The sequence below is a fragment of the Gopherus evgoodei genome, chromosome 6 (genome assembly GCF_007399415.2).
Source record: "Gopherus evgoodei ecotype Sinaloan lineage chromosome 6, rGopEvg1_v1.p, whole genome shotgun sequence".
Classification (NCBI taxonomy): Eukaryota; Metazoa; Chordata; order Testudines; family Testudinidae; genus Gopherus; species Gopherus evgoodei.
Window position 1 is genome coordinate 106989715 of NC_044327.1, and position 26060 is coordinate 107015774.

General features: G+C 44.7%; 1 protein-coding gene across 1 annotated transcript in view; it reads left to right on the forward strand.

Moving 5' to 3' along the window:
* The first annotated feature begins 1646 nt into the window (after positions 1-1646).
* OXCT1 (3-oxoacid CoA-transferase 1) overlaps positions 1647-26060 on the forward strand; it is a 146215-nt gene continuing 121801 nt past the window's right edge. Inside the window, exons 1-3 of the mRNA XM_030565871.1 lie at positions 1647-1885; positions 3689-3797; positions 13586-13676. Of these exons, the coding sequence (XP_030421731.1) occupies positions 1778-1885; positions 3689-3797; positions 13586-13676 (308 nt within the window). The 5' untranslated portion in view covers positions 1647-1777. The remainder of the gene's footprint in view (positions 1886-3688; positions 3798-13585; positions 13677-26060) is intronic.

Genomic DNA, 26060 nt, shown 5'->3' on the forward strand with positions numbered 1-26060 from the left:
GCAGTCCAGAAGAAAAGAGAAACAAGTATAAGTTTAAACATGGCAAATGTGAAACCTTGTTCAAAGTTTCAGATGAGAAATGTATAAGAACAGTTGTCTCTCTTGAGGGATAATTCAAAGCTGAATCCCCTCTCTAGAATGTGGGCAGCAATTGTAACAGAAAGAAACATTACAATATTTATTTATTGTAACATTCACTGTAGAAAACATGGCTTTTGTTTCATGTTTGCCATCTGGGGGATTGCTTTCAATGTTTCATTTTGTGACTCTCTTCCTGAAGATGTTCTCTCTCCCCATTTGTTTTCTTATTTTTTTTTAAAGAGCTAAAATATTCATAAGCACTATCTACCCAACATCAAGATAAGTGTTTGATATCTGTGCTGGGTCAGCATGGGTAAGGCTGGTTGTTTGTCAGATTGTCATGGAACCTGAGAATATTGGATGCTAAAAATGAACCTGTGCAGAATTCATCCATTGCAGAGGCAATAGCAGGGATGAGGAACTGCACAGTGTATGGTCTGAACATATTCAGAAGTGAGGCTGAAGCAGAAACAGCTCACACAATCAGCTAATTTGCTTCCAGTGGAATCCCCTGTCATCCTGCTTCAGATGTCAAAGTAGCTCCCAGGCCACCATCGATTTATTTTTAGAGAATTTGTAGTTATCAATAGTAGGTTAGGAAAAGAAGGGCATTGTCTTTTTTTCCAATACCTCAGCAACATGGGGCACTTTTACATTGATAGACTTCATCAGCTTACTCCAAAATATTACCAGTAGGTCCCTTAGGGCCAGGTCTAGCCATCATTTAGGCACATGAGTAATTCCAGGGAATTTAGTTGGACTTCGTGCAGGAATAAAGTTACTAGAGAACTGTTTGCAGAATTGGGGCCTTTCTCCTTAGGGCTTTTCTATCGTTTGGAATTCTGTCAGATCACCCAGTCGCCCTCTCCTTGCCAATGCTGAGTGTCTGGGACACAATAGCTGGCTCTGGAGGGCCAGGAAAGGAAACTAGCCACCGACTAGCCCTAGTTCTGATGGTCAGACAATCCCTTGTGTGCTGGGGCTAAAGGCTGCCCCTCAGTAAAGTAAGATTTCATAGGTGAGCAGGATCAGGGGAGCTGCTGGGGGGAGGGGAACTCAATGCCCTATGTCCAGTTCTATGCCCTTGGCTTCAGCTGTCATCATGTAATTACACTGCCCATGGGGCAGCTCTAACCCAGCGGTGCTTCCACTTCTGACTGTGTGGTCCCCCCTGCCCTGCTCCCGACTTCAGTGCCAGGCTGCGAGATTGTTCCTGCAGCGCGTTTCAGAGCCCCGGAAGGGAGGCTGGGTGCCCCGCGCCCTGCTAGGGTGACCCGATGTCCCGATTTTATAGGGACAGTCCCGATTTTTGGGCCTTTTTCTTATATAGGCTCCTATTACCCACCATCCCATCAAGATTTTTCACATTTGCTGTCTGGTCACCCTACGCCCTGCCCAGGCTGGTGGGTGCTGCACTGAGCCTCGCCCAGGCCCCCCCCCCCCGATCATCCCTCACCCCAGTGCTCGCGCCTGCCCCGCAAGGGTTACAAGCAAGACGTCAAGGGCAGTCAGGGCCGAGCCCCTGCCCCACCCGCTCCCATGTGATTGCAACGCCCGCTGCAGCCGCCTCGCGGTCCCGCCCCGCTCCGCTCCGTCCCGCACCGCCTGGGCACCCGCAGCCTCCGCCCCAGCGCTACTCTGCTCGGCCGAGGGCAGCTCCCTGCCTGTCCCGCCCCGAGCGCTGCGAAGCCCGAAGATGGCGGCTTACAAACTCCTCCGCAGGCTGAGCCCCGGCATCTGCCCTCCCGCCGCTCGGGGGGCCCGCGGGGGGAGCGCCCCGGCGCTGCTGGCAGCCCAAGCCAAGGTAAGGGGGGGCCCCGAGCGAGCCCCGGTCGTGCTGGCGTCCCACAGCACGAGCGCGTCCCATTGACCGAGGCGCCCTGCAGCGACCTTGCGACTTTCCTTAATCGATGGCCTGTTTCCCCGCTTTCCGCCTCGCTGCGTGCCCCGGCCGCCGCCTGCCCCCCGCCGCGGTTACACTGTAGCTGCTGTCAGATTCGGCTACAAAATGCCACGTTTGTTTCGCCTCCGCCCCGGCGTGAAAAGGGGGATCTGGAGAGTCCTTCAGTCCATCCAGACGGCGGCGTGTGGGGTTGACCTTGGGGAGGGAAATACCTGACTTTAGGATCCTACCCGCTTTACTTTTCATAGCCAGCATTCAGGCCTTCCCGTTTCTTCATCAGATCCGTTCGGGCGTTAATTGGGTGCCTGTTTTGGTATGTAAACGGTCACAATGCAAACCAAGGATTTATAAGATCTGCTTGGGAAGATGCAGAGTTCTCCCTCCACCTGGATCTCTGTATTGGATCAGAAAAAAACGGAAAACTCATGGAGTCATCAGGGCATTATGATTTGCTAGTTGTTCAGGACTTGTGCCCTTGGCTTTGGATAAGACAATTTGTGACTTTTAATACAGCTGTGAACAAATTCTTGGATATTTCCTCAGCCCCAGAATGGCCTCTTCTGCTGCCAGAGGCTTCTTACTAAGCAATATGGATGAAAACACTATTCTCTTTAAATAGTTAGCTAAAACGTTCACCGTGCCCTTTGGTAGCTTTTAAATTACGCATAAATGGTGTGCCGCACACAACAGGACGTGAAGGCTGGGGTCTGGTCTTGGGGTCTGTTAGAAAAGTAAAAAGGCAAGAAAGTTTTCTGGGGCTAGAATTCTAGATCTAGGGCCGATCTCCTGCAAGCTTGGAACTTGGATTTGGAGCTTTGCATATAGTGACCTTGCAGGATGGGGCCTGTAGTTCATACTTTGAAATCTTTTTTCAACATTTGGGAATGTTGATGAATTTGTAAGATTTATTCATCAATTTAAAATATGCTATTCATTGTATTGCTTTAACATTTTCACAGGTGGGGGTGCTTGATCTGTAATCTTACCCCACATGGTTCTGTACAATGCAAACAACATATGATGATTCTGTGTAACAAATCACAAACCACACTTAACAACTGAAAACATAATTAATTTCACCTTGACAAGGCTTCCTAAGATAAGGCTTTATATTTACAGATCTCCTTTTATATAAGTGTGTGTACACACATGCTTACACCAAACAATATGGGTGAAATGAGAAGCATATTCCTGCTGTACTCTATTTAGAGCTGCAACCCCATAATTAATTTTAGTGCCAGACACTTTAAAATCAGTACATTGGATTAAGTGAGTTGCATTTACAATCTGTTGTTGGAAGAAATTTACGAATACTGATATTTAACTATGGACATACTTATAAAATACCCTGACATCTGTAGACAAGATTATTTTATGAGGCTATTTTTTGTTTAAAGAGACACCTAAGTGGAATCAATATTGCATATAAACATAGTAGCCTAATATAGATGTCATGAACGCCAGGCGAAGCAGAGCAGCCAGAGTTGATCTTTTGGAGTTCCAGGAAGGACACTGGTTCACAAAAAGGTGTTGGAGCTCAATCCCCCTTCCCTCCAAACACTGAAATACTTTTTGCATCTACTAAGTTTGGAGTTTGAATTGCACAGTCTCCCTCCTACACAGTTCATGCGATATTCCCCATGTTAACGCTGTAATACAAACGGTTTTGTTCATGCATACTGATTTCCTTTAATGCTGTTCCAGATTTGTGGCTGCTATTTCTCTACCAGCAGTCATCGCAACACCAAATTCTATACTGATGCTGTGGAAGCAGTAAAAGACATACCTGATGGGGCAACTATACTTGTTGGTGGTAAGTATTAATTAATGAGAAAACCTCTCATCTTCTGAGTAGAACACTCCTAACCGTTTTTTTTAAATTAGTCAATTAAAAAATTCAGGTTGAAACACCTTTTAAATATCATGTACTGAGGAAAATATTTGTTTTTTAATATAGCATTTCCTATTCTCCTATTGATGATTATGAGGGTCTTTTCAGTAAGGAAAAAACTGACTTAGTCTCTGCAGTAAAACGGGGTATGGGGGGGGAACAGAAAATTCCCCCTCCACAACTAACCATCAGTAACAGAAAACTTAGATGTTACTTAGAGTGGAATGTTTTCAGGTGGATAGCCTTTTCAGGTTGCTAATATCCTTTTAAATGGTGAGACAAAAATTTGCAGTTTGGTAAAATTTAATATGGATTTTGGTGAAAAGTGGAAGATGGGAAAAATTAGGGGCAGGGGAATGCAGAGCTCTTGCCACCTGTTTGGCATACATCTTCAGGCACCTCTGCAAGTGTCTATATATCAATGAACTGGCTGATGTCACCAACTTAATACCATATTTCATCTCTGCCCACCCTCCCAACAGAGCTTAACATGTTGATTTATCTCCTAGACAGAAAGATGAGAAATGCTAACAGTGGGTGGGGAATGGGCGCTGATTGCCCCTGACATGGGGGAGAGGGAGAATGGGTGAGCTTGGTATCGGAGAGGGAGATGGAAGGCAAACGGAGCCTCTGGCATGAGGTGGAAGGTGGGAATGGGAAAGAACACAGAACTCATAGCAAAAGGGAATAGGGAACCCTATTATGGAAGGAGGAGATAAAGGGGGAATGATGGTGTGCGCAGATCCCTGATATAGCACAACCAAAGGCCATGTCTACATTAAAAATGTTGGTTGATGCAAGTTACATTGGTATAAAACTGCTGCAATTAGTATTTCGCTTGTGTGTGTGCACACTTGGCTCCTTGCAGCGGCACTGCACGTATTCATAGGGAGTTCTTGTGTCAATGCATAGTGTGAGGCACCAAGGATAGGCATCCCAGGGTGCAGCCCGTCACCCTCCAGCACACTGTCTTTCATGAAGTTTTGTCAATGCCTGATAGGGCAGAAGTGAGTTGCGACGGGGATGACTGGGAGCATAGGGTCAACTTCCCAGCATGCAGCTCTCCATCCCACAATGGCATCTTAATTTTCAAGCCTTCTTTAAAATCCCATGAAACCGCATGGTGGTCCTTGCTTTCTGCCATCGCAATGCAGAACTATGCAGTCTCCATGCTTCTGTCAGTTGTCATAACCGTTACAAGTAAAGGAAGCACAATTCTCCAGTATTTGCTAAGCTGCAAGAAGAACCAAATGGGTAGAGGGGAAGATGACAATTCCTTGAAGGATAGAGTGCTGTGTGACATAGTGAGAATCAACTGAAGGCTGCTGGTGGCATTCACAGCACAGCTGCAGAGGTGGAGTACCACTCCTGGGCCCAAGCAATGAGCACTGACTGATGGGATCGCATCAGAATGCTGGCTTGGGATGATCAGCAATGGCTGCAGAACTTTCGGATGTGCAAGGCCACATTCCTGGATCTGTGCGCTGAGCTCACTCTAGAGCAAGGAACACCAAAGTGACAGCTGCACGGACAGTGGAGAAGCGAGCACACTGTGGAAACTTGCAATGCTGGATTGCTATTGATCAGAGGGAAATAATTTTGGAGTTGGAAAATCCAGTGGGGGTGGATTTATGCAAGCATGCAGAGCTGTTAACTGTCTCCTGCTATGCAGGGCTCTGACTCTCAACAACATGCAGTACATTGTGAATGGGTTTGCAGCAATAGAGTTCCCAAACTGCGGTAGAGCAATAGACAGCACGCATCTCCCTATTTGGCACCAGACCACCTTGCCACTGAGAACATCAACAGAAAGGGCTACTTTTCTATGGTTATGCAAGCATTGGTGGATCACCAGGATGCTTCACCAACATCAATGTTGACTGGTCAGGGAAGGTACATAGTGTTTGCATGGACACAGGACTGTTCAAAAAGCTTCAAACAAGGACTTATTTTCCTGATAGGTGATGCTGAAATGCCAGTAGTGACCCTGGGGAATCCAGCCTATCCTGGCTCCCCACGCTTATGAAGCTGTACACTGGCCATCTCCACTGTACCAAGGAAAGATTCAATTACAGGCTCAGCAGGTGCAGAATGACAGTTGAATGTGCTTTTGTTAGTTGCAAGGGATGTTGGTGTTTAATCACAAGAATGGATTTGGGGTGGGGACAGGGGTAATATCCCAATAGTTAAAGCTGCCTGTTGTGTCTTGCATAATATCTGTGAAGCAAAGGAGAAAAGTTGCTGCCAGGGTGGAGGTGGAGTGACTGTCTGCTGAGTTTGAACAGCCAGACACAAGAGCTATTAGAAGAGCTCAGCACCGAGCTATCTGGTTCAAGGAGGATTTGAAAGAGCGCTCTAACAGTTGAGTCACAGTAATGCATTGTGATGGACTGTTCTCCACCTGGCCCTGCAGTTTCAAGGCCTGTTTGAAATTGTGGGTGCTTATCATACATCTATGAATATAACACTGCCAATGCACCTGTTCATTCAGTGGTGCTTCCTGTATATTTGATTATTACACTGTCACTGGTCCTTTGAGTAGGTCACACCGCACAATAGCAAGTATGTAGGTGCTTTTAGAATAAAGATGCATTATTTCCCAAATAATAAAACTTTATTCAGTAACCAAGTCAGTGCAAAGAAAAATCTCTGCAATTTAAAATCAAATACATTTAAAACTCAATAAATTAATGCAACAGAACTTAAAAAGGGAAAGAACATTCATATCTATTTTACCTACACATGCAGCAACCGTGGCATTCACGGGTCAGTGTATGTGATGCTGTAGTTGTCCATAATGTTCCCCGGGTGGAGTGGTAAGGGGTGAGATGCAGCCCCTGATGCCATGTGAAATGTTGCGGGAGTTGTCTGTGGACAGCAAAGGGAGGCAAGCCTGTGATATTGAACCTGTAGGTTCCCAAGAGTCTGCAGGATCTGTATATGCCACCAGTATCTGCTCCTTCCTTCTCCAGGCTGTCTGCACTGTTCACCCTCCAGGTCCTTTGCTCATGGTCTGACACAGCACTGGCTTGCAGGATCTCATTGAACATATTGTCCTGAATTGTCTTTTGTCTCCTCATCTGGCTCAGGCATTCTGTGTGTGTGGGGGGAGGACCCCCCACAATGCCTCAAATGCGTAAGCTGCAGATTAAAACTGAGCTGCCTTTGTCAATATAGTCACAATGAGTACTTCCTTCCCTTGCTCCTCTAAAATTTTAAGCAGGACGTGCTTATTTGCACTTCTGCTTCAGAGTGATTGTGCACAGTGCCACTCACAACCCCAGCCACGGCCCTCCAAGGTGAGAGAAATGAGGAGAGCATTTATTGGTTGCATGGAACTATGATTAGAGCAATGGCAATGAATACTGGCACCATTTCCACAGGTGGTGATGATTTTTAGCTTGTATCTCACTCTTCAGGGTCATAAAGACACAGCAAACACAGCTGCTGCTGGTGTCCTAAAGCTGCCCAGGCCTGTGTGCTGCTATCCTGTGTACTGCAAAGGTACTTGCCACTGTTTATTGCTGACTGGCGTAGGAAAGTGTCATACCACAGAGGAAGAAATAAGGCTGCTATCCCTAGAAATCTTCAGGAGAGGACTGCAGAGTATCTCCATGAAGATTTAATTGAGATCTCTAAGAAGGATTCAAGGGACATCCCTGTGTTCATAGACAAACTGTTCTCCATGCCTCCTCACGCCAAACTGTACAGGGGAGTGAAAAGCAGATAAACAATTCTACCTCTTTATTGTACTGCTACCTCTTCTAGTACGAGTAAATTTAATGAAAAGTTGGTATCAGTGCCTTGTTAAATTGGGAGTGCCACCAGTATGTCATTGAAATAAGAAATACCATCACATGCTTATCTGCTGTCAAGTATCAGAGAGGTAGCCGTGTTAGTCTGGATCTGTAAAAAGTGATAGTACTCTTTGTTGATGTTTACCTGAGGTTCCTTCCCCTGCAACGGGCTCACCTGTGCTTGACTGCTGGGACTGACTGAACTGTAGTGGACTCTCAAACAGGTCCTGGCTTGCAACTGGGCAGTCCAGCTATGCCACGTCCCCCATCCTCCTCTTTCGCTTTCTCCTCCTCCTCCTCGCTGTTCATGCCAGGGGCCTGTGGCTTGGGCTCCTTGGAAATATCCACAGTGGTGTGCAGAGTGGTGGTGAGGTGTCTGCCAAGTATGGCATGCAGCTCTGTGCAAAAGCCTAGAGCCGGCCCTGGCAGTAGCAGGGCGTCGTGCACAGGGGGTGCCCTGGGGCTGCTGCGGTTCACGCTGCGGGGGAGCAGCGCCTGCACCTTGTGGCTGGGCCGAGCAGGCTTCAAGTGGGGGACACTCGGGCTGGGAGTTGCCCTGCAGTGCGCACGGAGCTGCCTGCAGGTGCCGCAGGGCAGCCGTCCCCCAGCGCTGCAGCTGGGGCTGGGCAAAGTGGCCCGAGCCACCCAGGGACTGTGTCAGGGTGGCCGGAAGCAGCAGCAGCAGTGGGACCATACAGGTCGGGGCACTGTCATGCGGGGCCCGCGTCCCACTCTCCAGGGCTCACTCCCTCTGGGGATACCCTGCCTCAGCCCCTTGCCGGGGCAGTCCCCCAGCTCTGCATGCCCAGGTCCCGGCTGGTCCTGGAGGTGGGAGCCCTGGCTGAAGGGAGGGACCCTGAACTGAGGCGTGGCCTGGAAGCCCCGCTGCTTACCCTGACCCTGCCAGCGCTGGACCAGCTGGAGGCAAGGGGGGAGTGGGTGGAGTCAGCACTGCTCGGGGGAGCCCAGGGCTGGGACAGCAGGGGGTAGGGGGGAGAGCTCAGTGCTGGGGAGGCAGGGGGTGCAGGTGGGGGAGGGCACTGGTGGCAGGGGTGGGGGTGAGAGCCCAGGGCTGGGATTGGGGGCAGCCAAAAATTTTTTTGTTTGGGGCAGCAAAAAACCTAGAGACGGCACTGTTTGCAGCTCAGCACTGGATTGACTGTTCATCTTCTGATATGCCTGACTGAGGGCTTGGCTACACTTGAGAGTTGCAGCGCTGTAAACCCACCACCAGCGCTGCAACTTACTCACCATCCACACTGGGAAGGCACATGCAGTGCTGCATCTCCCTGGCTGCAGCGCTGGCCGTACTCCTGCTCTGCCTGGGGTATAAGGATTGCAGCACTGGTGACACAGCGCTGCTCCACAAGCGTGGCCACCAAAAGCTCTGTAACTGGCCTCCGAGGTTTTCGGAGGTATCCCAGAATGCCTGTTCAGCCACTCTTCCGGTTTGTTGTGAACTGTGGGCTCCCGGAGCTGCTTATCTTAAAAAAACAAACACAGCTCCTGTTTGCTCGAGCAGAGGCAGGCAAGGGAATTTCTTTGGAATGTTCACAGTTTGCTTGAGGAGAGAAGCAACACGGCGGGGGGGGAGGGAGGAGTCCGTTTTGGAGCAGCTGCTTATGTGGTCTGAAGGCTATTTAGGAGTGCATAATTTGCATTTAGTGAATAAGAGAAGGGTGGGGGAAGGGGTTGAAACTTTTAAAATGATTGAAGGTTGGTGCTGTCTATCTTCAAGTCCTTAGAACTTGCAAGGCAGGGAGCTGACACAGTGTCAGCTCCAAAAATCCACTCTCTCTTCTGTCTCCCCCACACTCCCTGTCATACTCCACTCCACCCCCCTCTTTTGAAAAGCACATTGCAGCCACTTGAACGCTGGGATAGCTGCTCATAATGCACCACTCCCAACAGTGCTGCAAATGCTGCAAATGTGGCCACAGTGCAGCGCTGGTAGCTGTCAGTGTGGCCACACTGCAGCGCTTTCCCTACACAGCTGTACAAAGACAGCTGTAACTCCCAGCGCTGCACACCTGTAAGTGTAGCCAAGCCCACAGTTCTTTGGCTTTCACACGGTACTGCTACTGATCACAGTTGCCAACTTTAATGCGGTAAATAAGCACTCCGACTTTCACAATAAGCCAAAAATCAAGCTAATCCCATTTCAAAACAAGCCCATCCCTAAGAACCCCAACATCCTATGTGACTAGATTTTTCTCCTGCCCCAGCGTGCAGTCTGGGACTGTGGTGGGTCTGCTGTGCACCTCGACTCTTTTCCCCCCGCTTCCTTACTTCTGCTTGCCCCTTGCCCCTGCTTGCTGGGAGCTTATTTAAAAAAGGAGGAGGGGGGAAAAAGCTACTAGCCAACAAGCAACTCACAAGCCAATTAAGCCAAAACCAAGCTCAATTTCTGTGTTTTGTCCCTGCCACCCCCCATTGGCTTGGCATGTCTGCTGCTGATCCCTGTTGTACCTTGTGTCCCACATCCCCTGTGTGATCTGCTTGTAATGTTCATGTTTCTACAGCTGATCAATAGCTGTGCTTGCATAGCCTCTTCCCACAGGCCCAGGAGAGCCAGAATTTCCTGTCTTCTCCAAGCAGGAGCCCATCTGGAGTGTGTAGACTGCATGGTCAACTGGGCAGTTGAACTCAGCAATGAACTACTGCTAGGTGTGCTCACCGAGCAAGACAGGAAAAGACATTTCAAAAATTTGTGACTTTAAAGGGGAGGGAGGCCTTCCGGTCTCTGTGACCCCTGGGCAGTGGAGTTAAAATTGTGACGAGAGCAGTCAGTGCCAGGCATTGTGGGACAGCTGCTGGAGAACTGTTAGCATCGACAAAAGTAACCAGTGTTTTTGCTCATGCTGCATCAACCTCAGTACGTCGACTATGGCTCAGTGCTTCTTGGGTAGCTGATATGTTGCTGTAATGGGGCATTTACATCAGTGGGAGACGCATTTAAAAGTAGACCTATGCACAACTAGATTGATGCAAGGCATCTTGCATCAGCCAAACTTTGTAATGTAGACCAGGTTTGAGTTACTAATGGCTTAGGAAAGTTTTTTTACCAAACCACATGCACACACCCATAAAAGCTTTGACATTCCCTAATGGAAAAATGCTGCAAAGGTTAAAATGTTATTTAGTATGACTGATCTAGGTTATATTTGTGCTACAAAAACAACAAGGAGTTTGGTGGCACATTTATTTACGCATAAGCTTTCGTGTCTCCATTCATTTGAAGAAGTGAGGTTTTTTTAACCCAAGAAACCTTTTGCCCAAATAAATCTGTTAGTCTTTAAGGTGCCACCAGACTCCTCATTGTTTTTGGTGGATACAAACTAACACGGCTACCCGCTGATATTTGTGCTACAGTTTCCTTTTACTGGCCAATTGGCAACACTTTATTATCTACATTATAAAAGTGTCCTGTATGTGTCCTAGTCAGAAGTTAAAATATGTAATTTTTGCTGTGAAATAACAATATATATTGTAAGCAGCTGGATTTTTTTTACAGATATCCTATAATTGCATTTAAAAAATGTATCGTATGGGCTCTCTTGATAGTTACCACAAATTCATAGCTTTGAGGCTGAAGGGAAATACACACTTATTGCAGAGACTTTTTTTATTTACATGAGGAAGTATTACAATACAGACCCGTTTTACGTGCAAATCTGCTTAATGCGCAGTAGCAGCATGCCTCCCAGTGCTACCTATTTAACACGCGGTACAGGAACATACTGTGTAGTGCTACAGATTTGCTCATTAACTCACTGACATAGAAATCGACAGGAAGTGTGGAGCAGAAATGTGTTGTACATCTTTATCGCCGACAGGAGGGAAGGGGCAGCAACGTTAAAGCGCTGTTGTGGCAAAGGACCGTGCAGTGCTTTAAGGTCACCAGGGGTGGGGCAAAGGGAGCAGCTGCCCTGGGGCTGGTGATTTAAAAGGGCCCGGGGTTCCGGACGCCGCTAACGCAGCAGTGGCGTCCGGAGCCCTGGGCCCTTTAAATTGCCATAGGAACCCTGGGCAGCATGGACCAGGCAGCCTGGAAGGGCTGGCTGGGGCATGCTGACCCCCTAGCCCCACCCCTTCTGTCCAAGGCCCCGCCCCTTCCAGGGGCCAGAGCCACCCCCACCCCATACTGGTAAGTGTCCTGAGTTACTTTCACCCCTGTGTTGTAGTAGTAGTAGTAATGTTTTTATTAGATTACACATTTGAATTTATATTCTTGCAAAGCACCATGAACAGGCCTGCAGTATTTGGGATACTGTGAATACATATGTAATCCTAGATAATAATACATATGTGTATATTGTGATAGACCCAGGCCAGTTGGGAACAGCAGAGCTGTCAAAGGGAGATACACTGGCCACTGGATAAGCAGTTTTCTGTTCCTTGAGTGACCAGAGCAGGGGCTGCTCCAGGCTAATGAGAACACCTGACTCCAATTAACCTGCTAAGAGTCGGATGAGGCTGTTAAGCACCTGGCTCTAATGAAGGCCCCTCTGATGTTATGAAAGGGCTCATTCCAGTCAGACCAAGGGAAGACAGGGAGCCAGAGGAGAGGAAGTGCGTGCGAGGTACTGGGAGCAAGAAGCATGCAAGAAGCTGAGAGTGAGTAGGCACACTGCTGGAGGACTGAGAAATACAAGCATTATCAGACACCAGGAGGAAGGTCCGGTGGTGAGGACAAAGAAGGTGTTGGGAGGAGGCCATGGGGAAGTGGCCCAGGGAGTTTTAGCTGTCACGCAACTGTACCAGGAGATACTCTAGACAGCTGCAGTCCACAGGGCCCCGGTCTGGAACCCAGAGTAGCGGGTGGGCCCGGGTTCCCCCCAAACCTCTTAACTCCTGCTCAAACACAGGAGGAATTGACCTGGACTGTGGCCCCTACCAGAGGAGACGGTCTCTGGGCTGTTTTCCAACCCACAGGGTGAATCTGTGAGGCGAGCAAATCTGCCAGTAAGCACAGGACCCACCAAGGTAGAGGAGGAACTTTGTCACAATATATAGATATCTTAAGATATTTCAGCATAGCCCTCTTAACTCGTGGTCCATTAACTCGTGGTCGTGATGGCTTGACTCCCAACATCTGTGCATAAATGGGTTTATATGGTAGTTTTTGTTCCAAACAGAGATCATAATTCTTGTCTTGCAGAGTTTACAATTAAAAAAAAAACACATGGGTCCAATACAAATATACAAGTGTCCAAACACAATGATGGGCAGTTGCCATTTAGCAAATACAGAAGACCATGTGCTCTTCTTAGTTGGAATGTTTTATGGAATAGCTGGGTTTTTACAAGTTTTTAAGGCAAAAGAAGGGCTGCCCCAGGTCTATGGGGCTGCATAAAAGGTAGACACAAAGATGAGAATACAGAAAGAGAGAATTCTGATCGCAGTTACTCTAGTTCTACAGATTAGTAGCAGAGATCTGAATTTGAGTCTTCAGGACTGAAGCTGGACGGGATTGAAGTAGGGAATGTATAGCAGAGGAAATGAAGGCAGAGATGTAGGTGGAGGCAAGCTACAGGTTGTGTGAAACTGAAGAGGAGACGCTTAAATTTAATATTGCAGAGGCGGGGAAGCCACAGTAGAGATCCAGTATGGAGATAAATATAGCCAACATAATGGGAAGGGAAGATGGCTTTTGGATGGACTGAAAGGAAAGGAGATTTTACCCTCCCAAACCAACAGTCATAGTAATGGCAATAGCGTGATTAAAGTCCTATTCCCTGTTCTGAGAAATATTTTCTCCCAGTGTTGAGCTGCTTATTCACCTATAACCAGATTATTCTCTTCTGTGCAGAATGTATGTGATTTTTATCATCTGCTACACAGATTTATTTCTTATGATGACATTGTTCCTTCTAGAATGCTTGTTACATTCTTTGTATTTGTTTTACATAGGTTTTGGATTGTGTGGAATTCCAGAGAACCTCATAGGAGGCTTACTGAAGACTGGAGTAAAAGGGCTAACTGCAGTCAGTAACAATGCAGGGTAGGTGTTCAGACACCCTTGGAATATTATATATAAAGAATTAATAAACCTGCTTACATAAATTATATTTTAACAGAGCTGTGATAAATCTTGCATTGGAAATGAGGCATTGGAAATGAGGTTATATTTTCCCTAGGAAGAGCCATCCTTGTGACTTAACATTCTATGGCCAAAATCATCCCAAGGATGATGCGAGGTGAATGTGCTTTGAGCTGCCAAGATCTTGTTTTGATTTGGACAAATTCCCATGGCTGCTCATTAAGCTATTTTTGGAACAGTTATTTGGGCATGACTATAGCAATACAGTAGACTTCCAAGCTTTGTCATAGAGAGCTGTTGTTACTGCTGTGGCACATAGTGAGTTATTTATTCTGTTGAATGCCACCACAAAACCTGGTTATACATATTTTGGCTAAACTGTTTTAAAAGCCATGATTTCAACTCTAGTTCCTTTTTTAAGTCCTAGGGAATTTTTGAACACTCCGTTTGTTACTCACATGGTAACTTTGTTACAACAAAAGACTGCAGAAGGGATCCTCCTCAGTGAGGCTTGAGGTATGTCTGCACTGCAATAAAAACCTGCAGCACCAAGTCTCAGAGGCCAGGTCAGCTGACTTGGTCTTGGGCTGAGGGTCTAAAAATTGCAGTGTTAACTTTTGGGCTGGGGCTGAAGCCTGGGCAATGAGACCCTCCCCATCATAGTGTGTCACAGCTGGGTTCCAGCCCTAGCCCAAACATTAACACTGCAGTTTTGTAGTCCCACAACCTGAGACCCGCAAGCCTGAGCTAGCTGACCCAGGCCAGCTGCAATCATGCTGTGGGTCTCTTATGGCAATGTAGACACCTGTGTGTGTCTTCTCAAAAAAATGCTTAACAGTTTAAGAAATTCATGTAAGTGAGAGGAGAGAATGACTCCTGAGTATGGATATTGTCCCTCGGCCTTAGTACAATTTATCTTGGGTATTTTTAGAACTCTTTGATGATGATTTCCAGAGCACCTAACAATCTTTTTATATAGGTATAATTTCACCCACTGAAGTGCATCTACTTCTGGGGTGGAACGTAATAGCTATTTAACAGTGCATGGCAGTACTGTTAGGATAGAGAGTGAAACTGCAGGGAGGATGCCGATATACAGAGTGTATTTAATTATATTTGAATTTGCCCAGCCCACTGGGGCTAACACCCCGATCTCCTTTGCAATGCCTCAAGGGATGGTTAGTAACCAAAAGTGGTGATAACTTTTGTTTAATAACTCATCTGATAAAATGGCACTGTCAGCAACTTAGGCCTGGTCTATGCGGGGGCGGGGAATCGGTCTAAGTTACATAGCATAGCTGAAGTTGACATACTTAGATCTACTCACCGCATTGTGTCAACTGCTGCTGCTTCCCCATCAACTCTGCCTGCATCTCTCGCAGCGCTGGAGTACAGGAGTCGACGGGAGAGCGCTTGGGGGTCAGTATCGACCCCTGCTGGGTAGTATAGACATACCCATAGTAACTCCAAAGAACAATATTTGTTGTTGACTTAGAGGGAAGAATGTGAAATCATGAATACATCTTCTTGTAGCATTTGTGCTTTTTCATGGGAGTTTTCCCACGACTTGCTGACTTGACCTAAACTTCCTTTTCTTGTGAAATCTGTGATCACAGTCCAAGGTGTTGTGTTTACAGGTCATTATTGTAGTGTAGGCTTGTTTCTTAAATTCTCTGTTTCACCATTTTCCCTCCCCCCGACCTCTCTTTTGGCACAATGTCGTTTTTAATGTCAAGCAAACAAAGTAATGCCAGCATGCTATCATTTCTGCAGACGTGTACTTACTTTGTTTCTTCTATACTCTGAATTCACGCCAAGGCAATGAAAAATATCACATTGTTTCAGGATTAACTGGATTAATATTGGTGCTTCCTATGGACCATTTCCTCTGAAGGGAAGTTTGTGGGATCCTATCCACATCTTCCAGGGGAAGGGTGATGATGAATCCAAGACCTTGCATCTTGTTGGTTGGGGGCAGTGAGGGAACATAGGAGTGTAGATAGAAAAGAAGACTTGAAAAGTCCTTTCCCCTACAAGCGAGTTAACATTATTTTACCAGAGGGGATTAATGTGAGTTAAGAATAGAATGTCATTCTAAGTATTTTCCACACCAGTGCAGACATTAACATATTAAAAATAAATAAATAAAAGCTGTTTGAAAAATGACTGTCCCCTTCCTGTAAGGTTTCCTGTTTGTATAAAAGGTTCAGAATATTAATGTATAACACTTGAGTTCTCATTTAACAACTTTTTAGCCATTTTTTAAAAAATCAATCTTCTGAGTGAAAATATAAGATGAAGTTGGATGCTTCCTTGAATTAAACTACGTAATGTAGCTGGGTGCAACTTGATAGTGTGAAAGACCAGATCCAAGCATTTACTCTTTAACTTTCTTTCCTCTAACTTTACAAGTGCAGTTTAAACATTAACAAAGTTTCTTTTAATCTGCTGCTCTATTGACAGTGTAACTGAATGATAAGATAATGTGGATCCATTCATCATTAAAACACTTTTAGCCTTTATCATTGCCATATTTGAGTGAGATTCTTGAAAGTGTGACTTTATAAACTGAAAGTACTTTTTTTTCACAGCAAAACACTTGTTAGTATCTGTCTTCACATTTTTACATTTATTCTGATGTAGGTAATTCCAGAATTCCACTGTTCCCTTTTAGCAGTGAGTGTGAGAATTCGTTAATGTTTAGGAGACACTGTGTAGTTTAGGCTAATTTGACAAAGTCCATTGCACTTCTATTTCCTCAGAAAGCTTCCTGCTTCTGATATAAGGTCTTTTGGCTCTTGATGGAAACCTTTTGCAAATATCTTTCACCTTTCCACCCTCTTGTTTAATCTCATTGTACTTCTCTCCATTGCCCTCTCATCTCGCCCCTCTTCCTTTCCCTTCTTTGAAAGATGCCGCCATACTGACATTTTCTTAACTTTTCTTATTCTTTGCTTTTAATGAAAGGTGATATGTTTTTGAGGATCGAGATTGGGTCTGTGTATAAATGTCCATGCTTCTTGTTAGGTTGAAATCCAACACTTAATGTTACTTTCATATGTCGTTTGGACCACATCATACCCTCAGTTATACCTGTGCAACTTCACAAATTTGATTTAGATTGATTTGAATAGAAGGAATTGAGGTAGAATTTGGCTCTGTGGGCCAAATACTAATTTCATGGTGGGATGAAGCAAAGGAAGGGAAAAGAAGCCTGAAATCATTTAAAGGAGAGGAGCGGGATAGTGCTTCCTCACTTGCTGTTCCCAAATGAGCAGAACATCATCATATAGCTGAATAATTGATTTTTTTTGCTGTGGGGTGGAACTGAGGAGCAGCCATTTTGTTCCATGCCCCCAGGGGAGTTCTAGTCAAGAGTTAACTGAGCTCCAAACGACATTAACTCTTCTTTGTAACGTCTGCTGGCTGGAGTCCTGGAAAGAGCTTGACTGTCAATGGGAACCCAGGACCATATTCAGCTCCCATTGAAACGAGGCTTTCCACTGACGCTAATGGGAGTCAGATAGGGTCCCTAGAGAGCAGTGTGATGGGGCATGCTTTCCTTAGGAATGCCCAGAAATCCATGATGCTGCAGATTCTTGGGCTTTGAATGGTTTGAAGACTGTATCTCTGTCCCGTTCTGTAGGGCTACAAACAGCCGCTGTCCCTGAAGGAAGAATGCAGTTGTAATCCCATAACACTCCTTGCCAAGATCATAAAACATTTTCCCCACCTTTTTCTGTAGGACATGAACATGTAACCCTGTATACTTTGTTTAAACAGGCTGCGTCTGTTTTAGGACAATGATATAATTGATCAAATTTGAATTACTGCATATTGAAAGACTTGCATTCAGGATGAATTTTAGGCTTGTGATCCTCCACCTATAGTGCATGTTACATCTGAGGAAGATGAAAATTGAAAACAATTATTACACATGCACTGGCTTGTTTTGACTCCAGTATTAATAGTAAGCCAGGCCTACTTTTAATATTTTTTTCCCTAATAGTACCACAGGCCATTTGCATAAAAATGCTTCCTGAAATCCTAAGGAAGAGGCTATCAACAGAGGACAGTTCATTTTCAAAGTGTGTCACTATTTAGCCACATAAAACCTTGACAAAGTCCTTTCACCAAAACAAGAGGGATCTCTTCCAGCTAATGAGACTGCTGACTACCGTTTACTGATATAAAGTCCGAGAAAGTTATACATTTCAGCCAGCCAAGCCATCACATTAGTCAACTTTTGTGAATGAGTAGGTCTGTTAGAAGAAGTACATTGTCTGTCTGTTCCTTTGAACTATTTGGGAGACCCCAAGGCTATAATTCTGTAATCTTTTAAGTAAGTGTAATGTTTACTCGTATGAGTAAAGTTACTTTTGTCCTGAAGTGTCTGCAGACCTCACTCCAGTCCCTGTTTTTCATTAATTGTGCCTCAGAATTACCTGGGATCTGGGTCTAGGGTAGCCCCTCCCTTTAGGCTGGCAATAGAAGCCTTTAGCCCACTTATGCCTGGATTCTCAGTAGGTGAAGAGTCTACAGAACTGAAGCCCGTGTTAACACAGAACACCAAGCAACTATCCTCTTAAAGCACGGTCATCCTTCTGTAATTGCAGCTGCTTTTAAAAACTCTATAGAAGTTTAATTGAGTCTAATCCTTTTATAGGTTTTGGAACGATTCTATAAAATTATATAGCAGAGAGATACTCCTAAATACCATATGAAGGCTTTAAAAAAAACATTCAGCCAGTTTAATTTCTTCTTTTCGTAATGCCAGTTTCATAAAGGGTCTGTTTCTGCTACCCTTACTCAGTTTGAGGAGTTCCGTTCATTTCAACAATTACTTTCACTGGTTCTACTTGTGAAGTAAGGAGCTACTTAAAATCAGGGCTGCAGCTCTAGGCCTAAAATGACTAAGTCGTCATGATTCATATGGTGGAAAAGGAACAGTGGAAAAAATAATTTTAGTTAAACCAAGTCACAGGATCAAGGTCTCCTTGATATCTCTGTGCGTTCTCAGTGGGCCAAATTCATGCCTGTTGTAACTCCACTGAAATCATCAGTTATACCAGGGAGAAATGTGGCCCGATGTCCAACATCACAAACCATTTTTTTCCTGACAACGCTAGTTTCCATTGGTGGCTGTTGAATATACATTATCTTATTTTCAAGGACATGATTTTGGGCTCTGGAAGTTCTGTGTATTATTTATTGTGAAATATTATTGAAGACTTCTAGTTTACTACTTAAACTTCCTAATCCCCTGAGATGATCTTCTAAAAAGAGATTGGTGACATACTGTCAGATTACCACTGATTCAAACTGTCTGCTTAAAGGCATGACCATCTTGTTACCCATGTTGCATTCCATCGTTTGTGTGCTTTCTGCAGGAATCCCTTTGATTTTGGAGGTAAACTTGCTCTTGTATGTTGAACCATACCATTGTGGTAAGCATTTGACCTGCTTGTTATAACAGCAGGCTTGGGGCTGAATGGAGTAGGCAAAAATGCTACAGAAGTGGGAAAAGGTTATTGAATGTAATGGGAAAGTATTTATTACAGGCTTTAATTACTGTTGCTGAGAGCCCAGGTAGATAAGCCATCTGTTACTATGTTGTATTCTAATTTAGATTTCAAGCTTGTTTGGTCTGGGACTATGTTTACAATTGTACTTTATATAGCACCAAACACACTGTCAGCTCTTAACAAATAACTCATTTATAGTGGAATGAAAACATTATTGATATACGTTACATGATATTTACTAAAATAGATTTTGCTTTCCTATTTTATCTGCACTGTAGCTTCTGTGGATGCCTGGGACCTGAAGTTAAGTCAGTGGTGAAAAAAAATGTTAATATAGAGTTACTGTTGCTTGGTGGTATGTTGTCCTATTGCAGAATGTTGTTGAACTGAACAAAACTCAATCTTCTGAAAACCAGGAAAGAAACAGTTAATGTTACCTATGCAGCCTTGTCTCTCTCGTCTCCCAGCAATACACCAGTACTCTTGACTCTTCCAACCTACACTGTTGCAGAATAATATAAGCTTTTCACCTCCTTCTACAACCAGTTCATTCTTACCCAGAGGATTCCATCTAACAATACTGACGGACAAAAAGGCAGGGAGGTGATTGCTCATGTTGTCTTCCCTCTGTTTCCCTGGAGTTGGCAGTAGCTTCTGTCCAGTCGATGAGCCGTGTCTCTGAGAAACAGTGAAGTGTCAGAGCTTATAATGTTTGTGCCATACTGTGTACATTTTCTGGTCAACCATGAACCCTCCACTTTCCCAATTAGTGTTCTTCCAGCACTTAACAGCTTTCCTATTGACTTTGTAGCAATTATACAGATGCTCAGCCAAATCAGAGAAAACTATCACACCTCCTGGATACAAATCTCTTACAATGTATGAGAGCTGATTTGGAGGGTGTATCAGGTGCACTCCAGGTTTAAGGCCCAGATTTTTTCCGTCTAGTGAATCACCACATCCTCAAACATGATGCCAATGCGGGCCATCTCCCTCCACCTAGATCGGCCGGTAGCCAGCAATCCCCATGTTGTGTTCTGCTTTCTGTCCTGCAAACTCCTGCAACCATGTGATCCAGGAGTTGCCCAGAATCCACCTGTTGGCAACCCTTGCAACATGCACATTTCTTTGTCCTCAGCAGCCAAGATACTTGTGTGGTCAGTTCCAAATCTTTGCACTGTGTGTCTTTGGACACACCACATTAATTTGGGTACTTTGTGCTCTCAGGGCACTCCCCCCGACCCCTCCCTCCAGTCCCTCAGTAATCTTTCCAGACTACGCAAACGTAGAAGTGAACATATTCCTAAATACGGTTCCCAATTTTGGTCCCCCAACTACCTTACGTAAAACTTTGAGGCAATCAAGCCATTTTTTCTCACATTACATGAATTGTTTGATATCTAGTTCTGTGCAAAAGAACAAAAACTCCTAGAAACTTTTTTGAAAAATAGTCCCCCCCCCCCGCCTTTGGGGCTTATATGTCCACAACCCTTAGCTCCAATGACTGCCCCCATTTGGGGCACTAGCCCTACCCTGCACCTCCTGAGACAAACCAATCCCCCTGAGGCACACCAAATTTCAGAGGAATCTGACTAAGCATATCAATTTTAGAGGGTTTACAGGGACCAGCCTTTAAAGAGAAATCATGATGCAACCTTAACTATAGTGGTGCTGCTGTGCCCAAAATCAACGACAAGGTAAGAGACATTCCCTACCCCACAGAGCTCACAGTGAATTGGTGGATGGGCAGAGTTTGGTGCATTGGCAGAGCTGAGGGGTGGAGGGGAGTTAGGGTGTAGTGTTGGGGTGCTCCAGTAGAGCTGGGGGTACAATGCTTCCTTCACCTGAGCCACCAACCTTTCTCCCCTTCCCCATAACTCCTGCACTCCTCCACTCCCTTTATCCCTGCTGGAAAGCATTCTCATGTTGTGTTTTTTCTCCAAATGCTTTGATTATATTCCCCCAAATAAAATTGCCACATATCACTCACAAATTGTAGCAACCACCAGTCACTCGGTCCAAAGCTCCATTTGTTTGAGGTGGGGGGTTGTCATTAACTTTTCTTTATTAATTGAAGGGTGAGTTCACAGCCATCAATCTCAATGAGATCTGTGGTTTCATCCAGTCATTAATACCTCTCAGTTTAACAGTACAAGGCAATGGAAAGAGACAGTTTGGGAGGATGGGGCACAGGACTGCAACTTAAGAACTCCTCAATTAAATTTTGGATCACAAATGCTACCCCATGCCACCATGAGACACACCAAATTTCAAAGCAGTCTGATTTACTGTTTGGATTTTAGAGCATTAAAGCAGAGTCAAGTTTTAAAGCATATAAAATGGTGAGAATGGAAGCCCTCTAGCCATTTTGTCTTAAATACCATTCTCAGTTTGGGTCTGCCAAAGATTTAGTGGGGGCCCTGTGCTGGCTTGGGTAAATCTCAACAGATGGAGACCATTTTTGACCCATATCACATCAGTAGTTTGAGTTCTGCCTCTGTGTGCAAAAAAGAACAAAAAACCAAACACCAACCTAGAAACTTTTTGAAAAATGTTTTTTTTCGGGATTGATCTCTGCAACCCTTGCAGTTCCAAATGACCCCAAATTTGTGTGTCTAACCCTACCCTTCATCCTGCTGAGGCACACCAACTTTCATAGGAGTCTAACCAAGCATCTTGATTTTAGAGGACTTAAAATTGTCCACCTTTAAACAGGAGTTGTGACCTTAGTTAACTGTAGTGGTCCTGACATGCCACTATAATTTGGGTCATATTTCCTGATGTGCCAGAGACTTCCTCTGTGAAGTAACTTATCCAGTGTCCCAGATCCTTGTCGTAATTTCCTCATTATTTATTTATTTATTTATTTATGGCAGGTGCTTTCTGAACACACAAGAAGTGGAAACATGTTTACATGTTTTTAACATTTCAGAAATACTCTGTAAAACTGAGAGAACCCTGGCATCCAATATGTCTCAGAAGTGTTGAGAGGCTTTAATTCATTTTGCTTTTACAGACACATCATTAGACAAGGAATTTATAATTTAAATAGAGAAAATAACAGCTGAGGGAGGGGAAGAGGGCTGTCGTGTTGAGTCTGATTTCAACTGTGTGTGTGTGTGTGTGTGTGTGTGTGAGAGAGAGAGAGAGAGAGAGAGAGAGAGAGAGAGAGGAGGGTGCCGCTTCTGTGTCACATATACAGATATGTGTATGCATACATTGACAGAATATATGAAGTTAACTACATTGCCCCTCCAGGAAATGAAGTTACAAACTTAACTTGCCCTGCATGAGCTGCATTAGGCAAACCTTGCTCTTAGTAAGTTGCCAAAATAATAATGGCAATAAATAAATCCATAAAATATCATCAGTTAAGTTGTTTGGTCTATATGTTTTTAACTTGTAAGGTTCTTTATTATTACTGTTTATTACAGTTTACTGAGCTAACACTTTGTAAACTGTAGCCCCAGAAAAAGACTGCATAACTCATGTTTCCATTTTTTATCATAGGAATTATTTCAGGATTTTGGCAGGATGCATTGTCCTAAGGTCACTAAAGTATGGAGCCAGTAAGAAATCAAATACAGCATTGAGCAGCTTGACTTCCAGATTTTGACTGCAGATGACGAGTGGAAATACAGGAGTTGATCTAAGCTTAATTGTAGTACCGTATCAGTATATTGTCACTAACACCATGCAACAGAAGTTAACCTTAGCCTTCAGTCATCCTCATATTTCATTCACTAGGCCTTTGAAGTATGTTGCATATACTGCAGATTCAAACATGATTAGTACAAATTCTGCAAATATCTTCATCAGTAGGAAAATATGGTATATGAAGGGACACGAAATGAAAGAGGAAAATGAACCCCTTCATTTGTTGTAAGTAGATATGTTGACTAGTATTTTACAGTGGAGAGTAAAATGGGAGGAGGCAGACTGGCTTTTCTGCTAGCCGAAAGGCAATGAAGCACAACTGTGGAACTTAGCATAAGTCTGAGCAGCTTTAGCCTTCTGAGTCTAAAAAATGTGTTTTCAATACATTTCATAAGGTATTTTGCATGTAAGTAAAGTACATAAGAATGGATTTACCTTTTTTTATTATTATTTTAAAGTTCATTTCATAGTAGTAGTAAGAGTGTGCACTTCCATGTGGGATTCTTTACAGAGGGTTTGTCACTTGCCCTTTTCAAACTTCAAGAGCACTGTTTTTTTATTGGTCACCCTCAGAAACAGGATACTGGATTTGATTGTCCAATGTCTTGATGGGCAAGTGTTCACAGGTGGCTGGTGACAACAGTGTTTAGTCTTAAATGCTTAAATTCCTTTTCAAAATGAGATTTAGGCTCCTAAATCAGTTAGGCATTGCAACGCTGAGTGCAGCAACACCTAAATAGCTTTAACAATTTGGGCCTAAGCGTCTGATTCATCTCCCAATAAAATCAATTGGACTTCAGTGGGAGTTGGATTGAGCCCTGACTGCTTTTCCACTTCTCGTGTCACCACCAGAGCTGTCAGAGCATTTTACATTGGGGGCAGCAGCTTGCGTAGGCATATCTTGCCCCTTCTGTCCCATTACCATAATTCTCTCCAAAATGTTTGAGAGAATTAGCTTGCCCTGTCCTCAGGCATCAGGTGCTGACATGATTTCTCTGCTCTTACTATATGACAGGAAGAACTTTAATTTCAGTGCTGAATTATGTTCCTGCTGGAAGCGTTAAGAAGCAATTTCCTATGGCTGCCCCCTTCATCAAACAGAAAAAGGGGGGCAGAGGAAGGAGAAAACAAATGAGTTGTCATCATAAAGATTATAATAACAGCTCCCTCCAGCCACAAATCTCAGTGACCCAGTATTTTAGGATGGAGGTTTAAATGAGAAAGCAAAAAATGGAAGGTGTGCATGAACAGACTTTGTGGCTATTGCATAGAAGAGGGTCTTTGAAGAAATTCAGTCACAGGGAAATTATAGGAAACCCTTGCCCAAGAGTTAGAATAAAGTATCCAAAGCCATCAGTGTCAGGGACCAAACAAAAATTACCACACAGTGAAAGCAAAATTTTATATTAATTGAAAATAGGAGTCCATGGCAATGTGACACATAATTAACAGCATCTGCTGTAGACTGACCAACTGAGGTATTATGCCTCTTGGCAACATAGCAAATGCTTAGTGTCATGTGTATTGAGGAAATGAGGCTATATGACCTACAATACAAATGATCACCCCCTTTAAAACAAATATAAACTGTTTTGGACATAAGGGAAAGAAACTACTTCAAAAATAATTAAACAGCTTGCGTGAAAATGAAACGCTTTTAATGTGAATCAGCATTCCCATGACCTTCATGGTTATGGGCTTTTGTTTGGCAGAGACTGTCCTGAGGTAAATGGAGAGCGAGAATGTGTGCACACTTTGATCCTGCAGCAAGAGATGTAAAAGCCTGCTTGATGATGATATGCTTCAGTAGCTGCTTCTGAGGCAGCCAGAACTGGGATTACAGCACTTGGTAATATGAGGCAAAAATCTCACTAATCATTACAAATCTGCCATTGACCCTCTATTAGCCACTGTTCTGAAATGTGTGTGCTCTGTCAGCATTCTTCAACTGCCTGCAGAAGTTCCTTATCTCTTAGGAAGCAGGTGGGAGAGCTACAGGAGGAGTTGGCCAGGCTGAAAAGCATCCTTGCACACGAGGAATTCATTGAGAGTATATTCACATGGAGACATTCAAGGCTGAGGAAGCTGACTAGGACTGCTGTCATGCCACCGGGGGAGGAGGATATGACTCTGTCACAGGGAGGACACTGACTGCTAGTTACTTCCGGAAGCAGGTAGTGCTTCGCCCCTACTCCCACCCACCCATCGTAGTGATGAAGAAACCTTATGCTGCCCTGACATTGAGCTATGAGGAACTGCTCCCAAAGGTGGAGAAGACTGGAGAAATCTCAGCTGCCATTCCCAGGAGGAAACGTAGGGTAGTGGTGGTGGACTCTTCTGAAGGGGACGGTGGCACGCATCTGTTGCCCTGACATGGCATCCTGGGAGGTATGCTGCCTGGGAGGTATGCCTGGCATCCTGGGAGGTATGCCAGGGGCCCATATACAGGAAGTTTTGGAGAGATTGTCAAGGACCATCTGGCTCTCTGACTACTACCCCATGCTACTCATCCATGTGGGCACTAATGATACTGTAAGATATGACCCTGAGCAGATCAGAAATGACTACAGGACTCTGGAAGTAAGGGTGATGGTGTTGGGAGTGCAGGTGGTGGTCTCTTTGATCTTTCAGGTCAAGGGGACGGGCCCAGGAAGAAACAGCTGCATCCTGGCGGTGAATGCCTGGCTGTGAGGGTGGTGTCACCAGGAGGGCTTGGCTTCCCTCACTATGGATGCTGTCCCAGGAAGAAGGACTGCTCAGCAGAGATGGGGCCCACCTATCAAGAAAGGGGAAGAGCATATTTGGATACAGACTGGCTAACCTAGTGAGGAAGCCTTTTAAGCTAGGCCCAATGGGGGCAGGAGACAAAAGCCCAGAGGTAGTCAAAAACATAGACACCTTGAAGAAAGGTTGGAATCTGGGGGGACCATGGGCGGGGTGAGGGAGACAAAAGAGCACATAGGGGAAAAATCAAATCCGTATCTTGGCTGTATACCAATGCGAGAAGTATGGCAAGTAGGCAGGAAGAACTAGAATTGCTAGTTAATAAACACAACTGTGACACAATCGGCATCACAGATAATACACATGATTGAAATATTGGTATAGAAGGGCACAGCCTTTTCAGGACAGACAGGCAGGGAGAAAAGGGAGCGGGTGTTGC